Source organism: Loxodonta africana, chromosome 3, assembly GCF_030014295.1.
Source record: "Loxodonta africana isolate mLoxAfr1 chromosome 3, mLoxAfr1.hap2, whole genome shotgun sequence".
NCBI lineage: Eukaryota > Metazoa > Chordata > Mammalia > Proboscidea > Elephantidae > Loxodonta > Loxodonta africana.
This window is the reverse complement of record NC_087344.1, coordinates 66,684,595-66,698,696: the sequence shown is the minus strand read 5'-3', so window position 1 is coordinate 66,698,696 and position 14,102 is coordinate 66,684,595. Positions and strand designations below refer to the sequence as shown.

Genomic DNA, 14,102 nt, shown 5'->3' with positions numbered 1-14,102 from the left:
TCTTCTATTTCTTCATCTTTGGCCCTAGTGGTTGGTGCATAAATTTGAATAATAGTTGTATTAACTGGTCTTCCTTGTAGGCGTGTGGATATTATCCTATCACTGACAGCGTTGTACTTCAGGATAGATCTTGAGATGTTCTTTTTGACCATGAATGCAACACCGTTCCTCTTCAAGTTGTCATTCCCAGCATAGTAGGCTATATGATTGTCTGATTCAAAATGGCCAATACCAGTCCATTTCAGCTCACTAATGCCTAGGAAATCGATGTTTATGCGTTCCATTTCATTTTTGAGGATTTCCAATTTTCCTAGATTCATACTTCGTACATTCCAGGTTCCGATTATTAATGGATGTCTGCAGCTGTTTCTTCTTATTTTGAGTCGCACCACATCAGCAAATGAAGGTCCTGAAAGGTTTACTCCATCCACGTCATTAAGGTCAACTCTACTTTGAGGAGGCAGCTCTATCCCAGTCATCTTTTGAGTGCCTTCCAACCTGGGGGACTCATCTTCCAGCACTATATCAGACAGTGTTCTGCTGCTATTCATAAGGTTTTTACTGGCTAATGCTTTTCAGAAGTAGACTGCCGGGTCCTTCTTCCTAGTCTGTCTTAGTCTGGAAGCTCAGCTGAAACCTGTCCTCCATGGGTGACCCTGCTGGTATCTGAATACTGGTGACATAGCTTCCAGCATCACAGCAACACACAAGCCCCCATAGTATGACAAACTGACAGAAGTGTATAGTTCCTGATAAAGAGTTCACTTTGGTAACAGTTTGGTCAGTTGAAGCCTACCTTTATTGTTATTTGACTTTGTGGTGATTTTATTTATGATATGATTTTCCTCAAAAGGTACTTAGTATACTTAGTATAATGACATGTTTCATTGCGTATAATTTTCCCACCTTAGTTAAAAATCATTTATTTTGGAGTCAGACCTTTTACCTGCTAAAGAAATGTCAGGAGATTTTTTTTTACCTTTAGAAATTGGCAGCATGGTTTGCATTTACCTATTAAACCAAAAATCATTGTAACCTGTAGTAGATCGTAAAATTGTTCAATAACCTGATCAAAAGTGGTCTTTGATCTTTAAGCTTCAAACAGTTTTAAGCATTGAGAAATTTCATGCACTAAGGACTGGCTCCAAAATACATATTCTTTTCAAAATTATGCTTAAAATATTTATAATTTCCACCCTTGGTGGTTTTCTCTGTGAATTCTTACAACAACCCCATAAGGCAAGACAGTTGTTTCATTTTTACAGATTTTGGAAAATTAAGGCGTTGAAGTTAAGGGGCATGTTGAGGGTCACCTAGTACAAACCAAAAAAAAACCCAAACTTGTTGCTGTGGAGTCAACTCCGACTCATAGTGACCATGTAGGACAGACTAGAATTGCCCCATAGGATTTCCACGGACCAGCTGGTGGATTCAGACTGCTGACCTTTTGGTTAGCAGCTGAATGCTTAACCAGTATGCCACCAGGGCTCCCACCTAGTACAAGCCATGCACATATCTGTGCCTTGGTTTCTAGTTCCAAGCTATTTCCTTTGCACCTTGTACTAGAAACACCGAGCCTTTTGGTGTGTTCTTGAATTTTTTGAGTTGTCGCTCCTTCAACTTCATAGCTTTTTCTGAAAAGGCTATTATAATATCAAAAGTACTCAATAACAGAAACAAAAACAGTGTTTCTTCTTTCCTTGTTATCTTTGTGGTGACCTGCTGCTGACAACAGGTGGTGCTCGTGAGCACAGTGGGGTTTTAACTCCCAGCACTGACTTAGAAGAGCCCTCCGCTTTTGGTATGCTGCACCACCTGCTACAGGGAGGCGTTGCAAGGACTGGCTCACAGAAGGGGCGTGTCTGCTGTGGGTGACCTCCCCTTTCATCAGAAAGATCATTACATGTAATGGATTGTTCTAAGCGCTTTACATGTATTAATTAGTTTTAATGCACATAAGACATACGTCTAATGTCTCTAATAGAGAGAGGAGGAGAGTGAGGTGCAGAGAGGTTTAAGTCACTTGCCAAAAAGTAAGTAGTAGAGCTGTAGTATGAACCCTTTGATATGAACCTGGGCTGTCTGGCACTGGAATCTGCACTCTTAACTGTTATCCACTATGCACATTGCCTTAAATTGGTGAAAAGCCAGATTTGGCAGTACATTTTATGTTTTGTGGGAAGGCTAGTCTTTCACATTTGTTAACTATGTTTAGACGTTACTTTCCAGATTTAGAAAACTGAACAACGTTTATGCCAACAACAATTAGTATTGATAACAGTAACAGTAATAACAATAATAGTTACCATCTATAAAATGTCAGCTGATGTCAGTCTTTAAGGTCTTGGGTGTTTTACAGTGCTTTATTTTGGCTGCCCAAATTTCTTTCTGGAATAAGAACCTTGCAGAATTTTGTAAAGTCATACAGTAAATGACACAGAAGGGAGTCAAACCAGCTTCCTTGTCTCGTTCCCAAATTATGTCTTTGGTTACTTGTTTTTGGAAACCTGATAATGCTTGAAGTAGTTGATGTATTTTCCCCTACAGTCCGACCCTTGAACCATTTATGAATTTTGCACAAGTGAATTGTGGTCAGTAGTGGCACATTTACCATTTATATCAACGTGAAACTAAACATTTTCTCCGAAATCTCTTAGTATTGTTTCTTAGTTATGGAGTTACTGGCTTGCTTTGTGAGACTCACGAACATGTTAACAAAGCTCAGTGCTTTGCCCAGCAGATGGTATTTGTATGAGTTTTTCAGGATCCTTTGGACTCTGTCACTTGCCAATTACCCAATTTTGTTTTGAATAGCCTGTGCTTCCAGTTAATGTTGGACCATTTACACAAAGAGTGTGCCAGAATTGCTGTAATCTGTAATCAAATCTGCCTGCTGTAGATGCATAAATTACTTTTGTTAAATTGTTTACTGCAAAATCCTCTCAAGAAAAGAATTCCTTCTCTGTCAGCATAATCACTAAGATATTAATCAATTTCTCATACACGGTATACAGGGGGTCTTTTGTTGGACTTGTATGTTTTTAGTTAAAAGTAATTAATTCCTGTCTTCAAAGTATGGTAACATAGTGGTGAGAACCACAGACTAATGCTATTTAGAATGGTTACTTTTATAATAGTATGTATTTCTGTGTATATTTACAGATATAGTACACATGCATATAATGAATTATATGTAATGTTAAAATATGTAAGAAATAAGGATAAATCAGATGGAATGGCATTGGACTACTGTTTGGTTAATAAGTGAAGATGTTCCCAGGAGTTATATTCTGAACACACACCTTTATTTCTCCAGCTCCATGTCACAGTGCCTAGCTAATAATAGGTGCTCAGAAATGTTTGTTGAATGAAATTAGTTTATTTGTTTGCAGCAGGGTAAACAAAGAAGGGCAGAGGGAAGGAGGCTGGCATGAGCAATGTCCGAGATGTTAAATGTTTCAAAAGGTTTTAGGGTAGGCAAATTCCAGAGACCCACCGGAGAGACAGTAGTTACTTGGTGAAACTATGAGGTGTTTTTACAACCTTGGAATTGAAAATCAACTTTTCACTATTTTACTTGTTTTTTTGCCTCCTGGCTGCTCCTGTCTTATATGGACTTGCCCCCTGTTAGTAGGAATATTATGAGACGCTTTCCTTTAGGTAAAACAGAAATGTCATGAAACCAACTTGAAAGACTCATGAGATCACAGTTACCCAATAGCAGTGGCTGGCTCCCTGCCTGGAATGAACAGTGTTTTGATATGTTTGATATGATTCCAGTGTTTCTTCTTAAGATTTGGTATTTAATGAATGCCTCTGAGGTAGTATTTTTCCTTTTTACTACCATTGTAATGAATTTTTTCTTTACATTAACCTTTGAAAATAAGAGACTCTGAAGTATTTTTGCAATCTGCCCATGGTTACTTTTGACATTAATACTGTAAAAGGAAAGACTCAGTTGACTCTGGTTTTTAGAAAGATAAATGTATAGAAAGGGAGCTAACAGGTGAAATGGGCTAGTATGTTTGAAATATTCATCAGTGTATAAATTGTTTCATTTTCACTTAAAAACATCCTACTTTTATGTTTGAGGCGTATAGGTAGCCAAATCACAGGCTAAAGTCTGTCCACCACCTAGGATAACAGTAAGTTCAGTCCTCTCGATAATTCAGCTGAGTTGGTGGAATGACATTATCTCCTAATGTCTGAAACAATCAGGTCTCTTTATGAGGACATCTATAATTCAAGATCCATGGTGTCTGTTATACATCATCCAGTGATGTCAGCTGAGCTGTTGAAAAATCCTGTAGAAAGAGCAGGTAGGTTGAAGGTCCTATCCAGGGAGGTCCCTTCAGTAAGTGCTGTCAGTCTAATTTCAGCAAATAATGAAGTCTCCAGTATGACTTCTTGAAAGGAGGCACATAGTGTGATCCCGGATCAGGTTACTGGCTTCCCCTCCCTTTGTAGCAGTACTGTCTATACTAAAATGTACTCTCATGAGCACAGGGACTGTGTGTTGTTTTAGTCACTGTTGTATCCCTAGCTCCTTGCACAGTGCCTAGTAGGTATTATTTGTTTCGTAAATGTTTGTTGAATGAATGAGTGATTCACTTTGTATTAAGATAGAATCTTGGGGTATTTTAGTGTCGAAGCCTTGTGTGAACTCCTTTTCTTGGAAACTAAAAAGTGCTAGGTCTGAGCTTATATCTAATTTTTGCTAGCAGCAACTGTACTTCTGCTGAGTTGTTCCCTACATATAAAGGTATCCTAAGAGATATGGGAGCCCCCAAACTCAGGCAGCTGTCTAATTTACTCATTAGCTTCAGTTTCAGCCTTTTACCAAATTAAAATTTTAGGATGGAACTACTAGATGAAAAAGGTGTCCAATACCATTTTCCTGAGAAGATGTAGCCCAAACCCAACCCACTGCCATTGAGTCAATTCCGACTCATAGCGACCCCATAGGACAGAGTAGAACTGCCCCATAGAGTTTCCAAGGAGCGCCTGGCAGATTCGAACTGCCAACCTCTTGGTTAGCAGCCATAGCACTTAACCAGTACGCCACCAGGGTTTCCAGATGTACCCCAGAGGATGAAATTAACATTTTTTGTATTCTTTTCCAAAATATGAATAGGTGAGGGTCTAGAAAGAACTGAAGGGAGATTGCAGCAATAGGGATAATGTGGTAGGTTCTGTAGTACACTTGTCTTAATTTTTAAGTGTGCCTTCGTTTAGAGAGAACCTGCTGACCTGTTGACAACCATTAGAATTTATATATGTATGTTTGTGGTTCAGGGGGCAGGTGATCTGTGAAGCAGTCAGCCTATGGGAACTAGGTTCATAGAAATGGAGGTAAAGTGAGAGGGAAAACAGAAGAACTGTGAAAGCATCGCAATACCATGGGAATGGAGTAGAGTATGAGAATATCTGTTTTTTGTTTAAAGTATCCTGCTTAAGAGTTCATCGAAATTTTTACTGAGAGGTTTTACAATTACTTAATGAGACAGTTTCTTTAACCACACCATGTCTTTCTTTTACCTCAGCTGTTCCAAAGACCTAACGCGCTTGCTGTCCAGCAGTTGACAGCTGCTCAGCAGCAGCAGTACGCACTAGCAGCTGCTCATCAGCCTCACATTGGTAAGTCCTTAAGCCTGTCACTGTCTCACTGTAGGTGTTGCCACCATCTTAGGTCAGCAGCTTAAACTGGTTATGAAAGCCCAGACAGATTTCTCAAACAGAGTAGATGGCCTCTTCCTCTTGTCCAGTCTTCTCTAGGCACATTCTCTATTTTTGGTATACCTTCTAGGCCTCGGCTCCTAAGACTTCTTTGAATACCCAGCTATTGCCCCACATCACCTGTTTCAGGATTTAAAGTATTTATTATGATAGTGACTGGCATCAGCTTTTTTGGTAAAATTGGGTGAAATGGATTAAATAACAGTTTTGTCCTTTTGGGGGTTGTATAGACTGTAAATACATCAACTGCTTATCTTGTGAAGTAGCAGGTAGCACCTGGAAACCCGTTTTCCAAGTAGCATGCATTGACCATTTAAAAAAGTAGTCTCCTATCATTACTGTTTTTTTTAAGTAACTCTGCTCTTTTCCTGTAGCAATTGTTATAAATTCAGTTTTTACATAAACTTTTGTCTTATTACTTAGATTTTTTGGGGGGGGGGCGGCTGTACTCTGTAACGGTCTCTTCGACATAGAGTATTATAGCTGTAAATGAGTTGTTGAAGAAAAAGTTTTTAATGTGCCAAAATGGCATAATTGGATAGAAGGGCGATCACCAATTAAGGATTGTGTTACTCTGTGGAAGAGAAGATTTGCTTCCAACCTAGATAAATTAAGGCCAGACATAAAAGCCTTGGCCTGGGTCTGGTATTTTATAGTTATAAAAAAAAAAAGTTATAGATGTAGCCTTTAACTACCCATAGCTCCCACGCCCCCCGCCCCCCCCCAAATTGTTTTAAATGGAAAGAAACCCTTCCCTCCATCTTATTACAAAAGTCTCTTGAATTGCTCTATTTTAGTCTTATAATCTTAACAATCTTCTAGAAATTATACTGAATTTAAAACTGCATAAAGTTTTAATTGTATTTCTCTAGCAAAGGTTAAAAAATGACTAGATAAATGTCAGTATAACCTGTAGTATAGGGGTTATTTTATTCACTTATTTTTAAAACTTCTCTTTACTGTTAGCCTGGTGTATCCACTGCCGCCGCCCCCCTGCCCCCCAGCCTGGGATGAATAGCCAAACCATGTAGGTGTTTGGTAGGGCTGTAGTTTTAGTCAACTTTGTTTTTACTGACAGGTATGTTTTCAGCAGGTTTAGCGCCCGCTGCATTTGTCCCCAACCCATACATCATCAGTGCTGCTCCCCCAGGGACAGACCCATACACAGCTGGACTGGCTGCAGCAGCGACACTAGGTGAGACATTCTGCTGCATGAGGGACTTTCTCATCTGCTAAAAAGTTGTTTGAGATGGGCATGCATTCATTATATACTGTTTCTCAAATCCATGTCTCCAGTGGAGATTCCTCTCCTGATAGCCACTGCCATCCACCCACTAGCTGAGATCTTTACTTAGCTGTAACATGGGTACCTCAGACTTGTCTAAAGGTTGATTAAGTGCCTACCCCCTGGAAGGTATGTTTAGTCCATGGAGCTACCAGTTGCTTATATAGATTTCTGGAGTTTACCCCCTTGCCCAGATATTCCTACTACTTCCAGTCTATCACAGTTCATTCAGGTTCTTATACTGTCTATATGGACTTTTGCAGCTGGTCTCTTAGGTATTCCTAATTTCTTTATCTCAGCCTCCCACCCCATCCCCCCATATTGTTCAAAGAAACAGTCTCAAACACACATCTAACCGTTTCACCTTTCTGCTTAAAACCCTTTATTATCTCTTACCTACCTTAATATGATATACTACAGTTATTATCAAACATGGCTGATCACCAGAACCTACTTTGGTGGATAAGTAGGATGTTTTCCCTCAGAATCGGTGTTTTTGAGGAGTTAACAGGTAATCCTGAGGGAATAGCTAGGGTTGAGACCCACTACGTACATAGCTTTCTCCATGACTTGTGCGTGGAAGTTTCTGCACATGGACCACTCTCTTCCCCTCAAGTTGGCTACCATTGGTTCACATCATATATTCTGATTTTAGTTTGCTGCAGGTACCATATAGCTTTAGGCCTCTGTGTCTTTGCTTCTGTGGTCTCTAGCCTTTGATAGTAAATTTTTCCCATTCTTTGCCTGGGTTGCTCCTTAGCTGCCCTAGTCACCCCTAGAAAGACTTTCTCGCTGACCCTTCTCTAGTCTGTCTCTTTCACGAATTACTGCATTGTATTTATGTGCTTGTGGATGTATACTTGAGTGTCCATTCCTCCCTTTCCATTGAGGCAGAACTCTTTGAAAAGCAGGCACCTTCGTTATTTGACTCTTTGTGGCCCAGTTGCTGTTGGCATAGTTGCTGTCTCCGTAGTGGGTTCATAAATGTATGATGGATTGAATTCAACTTTAGAACAAACTAAAATGTCTTCCAGAGTAAATATTCTTTGGGGACAGAACCCTCCAAGTCACGGGAATCAAGACTAAGTATTATTAAGATTTCATTTTTTATTATATACCATACAATTTGCTATTATGAACTCAAGCAGTATGGTGTCCTTTCTTATGATTTTCTGTAGAAGTAATTCACATTTTGGCATGAGTTGTAATGGGAACACATTTAATGTGCTCCCTCTCCTTCCCCAGCCTTTGGAGGAACAGAAAGCTGTTGTTAGTGGAATGATCTTTGTTAACCATCGTTAATACTGATTGAGCACTTTTTTGTCAGACGTTTTGCTGAGTGCTTTTTTTCCATATGAGTTGTTAGAGGATCATTTTACGGATTAGGAAAGTGGGGTTTCAGAGTTGTCTTGTTTGAGGTCACACATTTTAAATGTTGTAGAGTTAGGGTTTGAACAGGGTCTAACTCTAATGCCCATGCATTATATAATACCTTAACTATCTAGAATAGTCTCTACTTTCTTTAGACGTCCCTTTCTCTCCTAACTTCATATATGTTACTTGAAATAAAGAACTGGTTATAGGGATGACATACTTGCCCTCACTGACATGATAGTTTGGTGATGAGAATCTCGCTCTTTATACTCATCAGTTGAGCCACACTGAAAATGACTTGACACAGAAATGTTAACTACTCAAACTATGGAATTGTGTATTCTCTGGTGGCACAGTGGTTAAAGCACTTGGCTTCTAACCAAAAGGTTGGTGATCCTAACCCACCAGCTGCTTCATGAGAGAATGATGTGGCAGTCTGCTTCGGTAAAGATTTATAGCCTTGGAAAACCTATGGGACAGTTCTACTCTATAGGGTTGCTGTGAGACGGAATCAACTCGATGGCAATGAGTTTGGTTTTGGGTTTACATAGTGTCAGTCAGAGAACTGAACCAGGCATCTTGGTGAGGCAAGTGTGCCCTGGAGTATTTTCCTAAACTCAACCACAGGCCACTTGATCAGGGTAAAGTAGTAGCAATGCCAATTGAGAAAACTTAAAAGGGTAATGTAAATGTCTATGGTAAGTGCAGCCTATGCCCAGATGAGGTTCACTTTGTTGGCTTTGGGGAACCTGGGTTGCAACTGCTCTTTGTTTCAATTTGGAGGTGTGGTTTTTAGATGCTTCAGGTTCTGACAAGTCTAAAATTTTTAACTCATTTACTTATTAAAATAGTACATATTCTAACATAGCTTTTTTAAGTAACGCCCTCATTCTGCACAGAGATACAGTTTTGTGTTTCACAGTAGGCACCCTTGCTTATGAACAGCTTCTTGATTTTGGCTCAAACCCACAGGTGCAGAAAATACCAAGTTAAAAATGTCAGAGCGTATTATTGGACAGTGATTCAGTCTGCCTTATTTGTGTTTAAGAAGCTTAAAATGGAGAAACAAAAAACATGTACCAATTTATTTTGACGTGTTGAAAAATATGTTTCTCCAGAATTACGTCAGAGTAGCAATAATATTTGAAACAACTCCTTGGAACTGCAGTGTACGGCATGATTATTATTATCAGTGAATCAAAATTACACGTATTTAACTCTGGCCTTTAACTGAGAAGGTTTAAATTAAAGGTGTGTTTTAGCAAAACTGAAGGGCTGCCTTTGAGCCCTTGTCCTGGTTGGCAAATGTTTCTTGCCATCAACTTCATCAGAGAATTTCTATGATTTAGATTTCTTCGATGCCCGGGTTGCTATCTGCATAGCTCTGTTACCTCTCTGTTGCGTACTCTTATGTGGCAGGGACTGCAGCTGTTGCATGCTGCCAAAGAGTGAATAGATAATTGGATTAAAGCAGGATGCTTAGTTTTGTTGCCGATACTAGGCAGCAGGTCTGTGACAACCAGTTGAGATGTTGTATTTTTGTGTGTAGCTGTGTTCAATTTTGAGTTCATCGATTTAAAATTTTGTGTAGTAATGCCTGAATGTGGTTGTGTGTGACGACTTTTGTGATGGTAGCCCTACTTTTAAAATAGAAATAGAAAAATCAAACCTCTTGGAGATTGAAGAGTGGAGGGTCAGTGGAGTTTCTGGGTTTTATCAGTAAGAAGACTGATAGATTTTCATGCTTCTGGAGCCTGTAGCTGCCATTCTTACCATTGAAAGAGTTATGGAACTTAATCTTTTGTTCTGTTCCTTTACTTTAAACACATGAACTCTCTCTGTTTCTCTCCCTTCCAGAAAACTTTGTCTGTTACTATGTCTTTTCTTTCTCAGGAAAAAAAAAAATGCCTTCTTCCTGACCAAGGCAATTCTTTGATCTGCTCTTAAACCTATCCCTTTCAACTTCTTCTGTCAGTTATTTTTCCTTTAGACTTCTCTGTCCTTCACTGGCTTCTTCCTTTGGGCAATGTTACCAACATTAGAAGAGTTAGGTGTGGGGCATTTGTATAATATTTTCTGTTTTTAAACAGGAGAGTTCATGATCAGCTAGAATGAATATGTGTACTCGAGTTAGTATTTTATAGTAGGACCTGCTGAGTCAGATGTAGTGTTTGGAAACCCAGAGATGATCCTTACTAGTATAAACTTTCCTTACCTTACTCTTGCTATTTTTAGGCCCGGCTGTGGTCCCTCACCAGTATTATGGAGTTACTCCCTGGGGAGTCTACCCTGCCAGTCTTTTCCAGCAGCAAGCCGCTGCTGCCGCTGCAGCATCTAGCTCTGCTAATCAGCAGACTACCCCACAGGCTCAGCAAGGGCAGCAACAGGTAAATGCGAACAAAATATACCTCTAAGTCTGACTTAGTTATTGTATATAATTAAAAAGTAATGTTGCTTCTAACAGAGAAATATTGTGAATAGGTGAGTTCTCTGTTCTATGCCTGTATCCGAGTTCAGGCTCAAACTTAAATCTGCTTACTGAATGCCTACTACGTATCAGGTATTTTCTGTGTAACCAGGAGGCGTAATGATATTACTCATTTACAGATGAAGAAACTGCTTAGAGGGTTGTTGAATTAAGGTTTACATAGCTAGCAAGTGGCAAAGTGAGTATTGAAACTGATAGTAAAATTTTCTTTCTACCATACCACAGCTGCCTGCTAAGCACCATTCTCAGATCACTTCAGGCTCTTGCAAGTGGCTTGCCACCAAAGGGGAGGTACTTGTTCTTCAGACTGCTCGTTTACAGCACGTATTGATTGCATATAAATCCTAAACTCATCATGTCTGTTTTAACTTACAGTAATAATGACTTTTTATTTGCATTGGGAAAGGATAGTTAACTGCAAAACTAAGTATCTTTTTTTAATAGTCTATTTTTTCCTGATTACTAGAGTAACACCTTTTTACTGCTGAAAATTGTGGTAAATTGGAAAAACTGAAACAACAACAAAAAATCACCTGAGTCCTCAATTCAGAGAAAACCACGAAGAGCCCTGGTGGCACAGTGGTTAAAAAGTGCTTGGGTGCTAACCGAAAAGTTGATGGTTTAAACCCACCAGTTGCTTTGTGGGAGAAAGATGTGGCAGTCTGCTTCTGTAAAGATAACAGTCTTGGAAACCCTTTGGGGTAGTTCTACTCTGTCCTACAGGGTCTCTCTGAGTCAGGATTCACTCCACAGCAGTGGGTCTTGCTTTTTTGTTTTCAGAGAAAACTAATATTGATACGTTTGGTATCTCTCATCCAGCCTTGTTATTTAATTGATTTCTCACAAAATTGGGATTATTCTGTCCACATGGTTTTGTATCCTGTTTTCACAATTTTCTGTGAGTTAATTATTTTTTTTTTTAATGATATCTTTACAAGCTACATTTAAGTCCATCATAGGTGTATACCAAATCTGATTCCATTCAGCCTGTTGTTACGTGATATTTAACTTAGCAATGTTTTAATTTTATAAATGAGACTCTGGTTAATATCCTTTCCATATATATGTGACTGGGATTTTGGGGGACAAATGAAATGAGCACTTAGGTTTTTGATAATTTAAAGCTGTTTTTTAAGCCAAAGCACCATGCTCATATATGTACATATGATAGAAACAATAATTCCTTGCTTTTCAACAAACCTAAGAGAGGGTATGTTTAATTTTTTAGATCCCACAAAGTTATTGGAAAAACACAGGCCTTGAATTTCTAGGTACTTTATCCTGGGTCAGTATTTATATAGTAAGGAATTCTTTGCAGTCTAATAAGTAGTTTAGCATTAGGTACAGTTCAAGTACCAGATATGTAAGGGACTTCAGCATATAATTTGTCAATAGAGTGATCCCTATTAAATAAATTTCCTGATAGCTGCTCTTTGTGATAGTCTGTTTTTCTTTATGTGATGGTCTTTGTATTTAAATGACTACTAAATCAGATGGAAGTAATAGCCATGTTTTAAAATGGCTCCAGTACAATGGACAAATAATTATAATTACTATTTACTGAAAATTCTCTGTGTAAAGTTAAGTGCTCTGCATATTAGTTCTGTTCTTCGTTTTCTGATGAATCGATGACTTACTGCTTTACTATTGTGGAAATTAAAATTTTTTTATTGTACTTGAGATGAAGGTTTACAGAGCAAACTAGTTTTTCATTAAACAGTACACATTGTTTTGTGACATTGGTTGCCAGCTCCGCGACATGTCAACATTCTCCCTTTCTCCACCTTGGGTTCCCCATTACCAGCTTTCCTGTCCTCCTCCTGCTTGCTTGTCCTTGCCTTTGGACTGGTGTGCCCATTTAGTCTCATTTTATGAGCCTGTCTAATCTTTGGCTGAAGGGTGAACCTCAGGAGTGACTTCATTACTGAGCTATAAGAGTGTCCAAGGGCCATGCTCTTGGGGTTTCTCCAGTCTCTGTCAGACCAGTAAGTCTGGTCTTTTGTTTGTGAGTTAGAATTATGTTCTACATTTTTCTCCAGCTCTGTGCAGGATGGTCTATTGTGATCCCTGTAAGGGGAGTTGGTGATGGTAGCCAGGCACCATCTAGTTGTGCTGGACTCAGCCTTGAGGAAGCTGTTGTAATTGTGGACCGTAAGTCCTTTGGACTGATCTTTCCATTGTCTTTGGTTTTCTTCATTCTCCTTTGCTACAGATGGGGTGAGACCAGTGGAGCATCTTAAATGGCCGCTCACAACCTTTTAAGACCCCAGATGCTGCTCGCCAAAGTAGAATGTAGAACTTTTCCTTTATAGACTATTTTATGCCAGTTGAGCTAGATGTTCCCCGAGACCATGGTCCTCACAACCCCCAGCCCAGTACTTTAGTCCCTCAGGGCGTTTAGATGTGTCTGTGGAGCTTCCATGACTTTGCCTCGTGCTGGCTTCCCTAATATTGTGTACTGTCTTACCCTTCACCAAAGTTACCACTTACCTATTGTCTACTTAGTATTCTCTCCTTCCGCCCTCCGTAACCATCAAAGATTGTTTCTTTTTGTGTGTAAACCTTTTCATGAGTTTTTATAGTAGTGGTTTCATAAAATATTTGTCCTTTTGTGACTGATTTATTTCACTCAGCATAGTGCCCTCCAGATTCATCCATATTATGAGATAACTTCACAGATTCATCATTGCTCTTTATCATTGGATTCTTATACACCAATAAAGATAACTATGAAAAGGAAATGAGGATAACAGTACCACTTATACCAAAAAACCAAACCCAGTGCCACCGAGTCAATTCCGACTCATAGCAACCCTATAGGACAGAGTAGAATTGCCCCAAGAGTTTCCAAGGAGCCCCTGGCGGATTCGAACTGCCAGCCCCTTGGTTAGCAGCCGTAGCACTTAACTGCTACCCCACTGGTGTTTCCACCACTTATAATAGCCCTTAAAAAAATAAAATTCTTAGGAGTAAACGTAACCAGGGATGTAAAAGACCTATACAAAGAAAACCACAAAACACTACTGCAAGAAACCATGAGACTATATAAATGGAAAAATATACCATGCTGATGTATAGGTAGACTTAACATTGTGAAAATGTCAATTCTGTCCAAAGCAATCAACAGATAGAGTGCAATCCTGATCCAAATACTAACAGCATTCTTTAAAGAAATGAAAAACCTAATCATTAACTTTATGTGGTAAGGGAAGAGGCTTC

The 14,102-nt window shown here is 39.2% G+C and overlaps 1 protein-coding gene and 1 non-coding gene across 35 annotated transcripts in view; both read left to right on the top strand.

The window, feature by feature from the left end:
• PUM1 (pumilio RNA binding family member 1) overlaps positions 1–14,102 on the top strand; it is a 157,209-nt gene that overhangs the window by 97,911 nt on the left and 45,196 nt on the right. For 18 of the 34 annotated variants that reach the window (XM_064281612.1, XM_064281605.1, XM_023554443.2 and 15 more), the window contains 4 exons: positions 5,544–5,637; positions 6,815–6,931; positions 10,631–10,782; positions 11,109–11,174. In XM_064281612.1, the coding sequence (XP_064137682.1) occupies positions 5,544–5,637; positions 6,815–6,931; positions 10,631–10,782; positions 11,109–11,174 (429 nt within the window). The remainder of the gene's footprint in view (positions 1–5,543; positions 5,638–6,814; positions 6,932–10,630; positions 10,783–11,108; positions 11,175–14,102) is intronic. The other 16 variants (XM_064281615.1, XM_064281606.1, XM_064281603.1 and 13 more) reach the window with 6 other exon arrangements.
• On the top strand, positions 8,594–8,673 carry LOC111752082 (small nucleolar RNA SNORD103/SNORD85). The gene has a single exon (XR_002787100.1). It is a non-coding gene; the product is annotated as a small nucleolar RNA SNORD103/SNORD85 (small nucleolar RNA).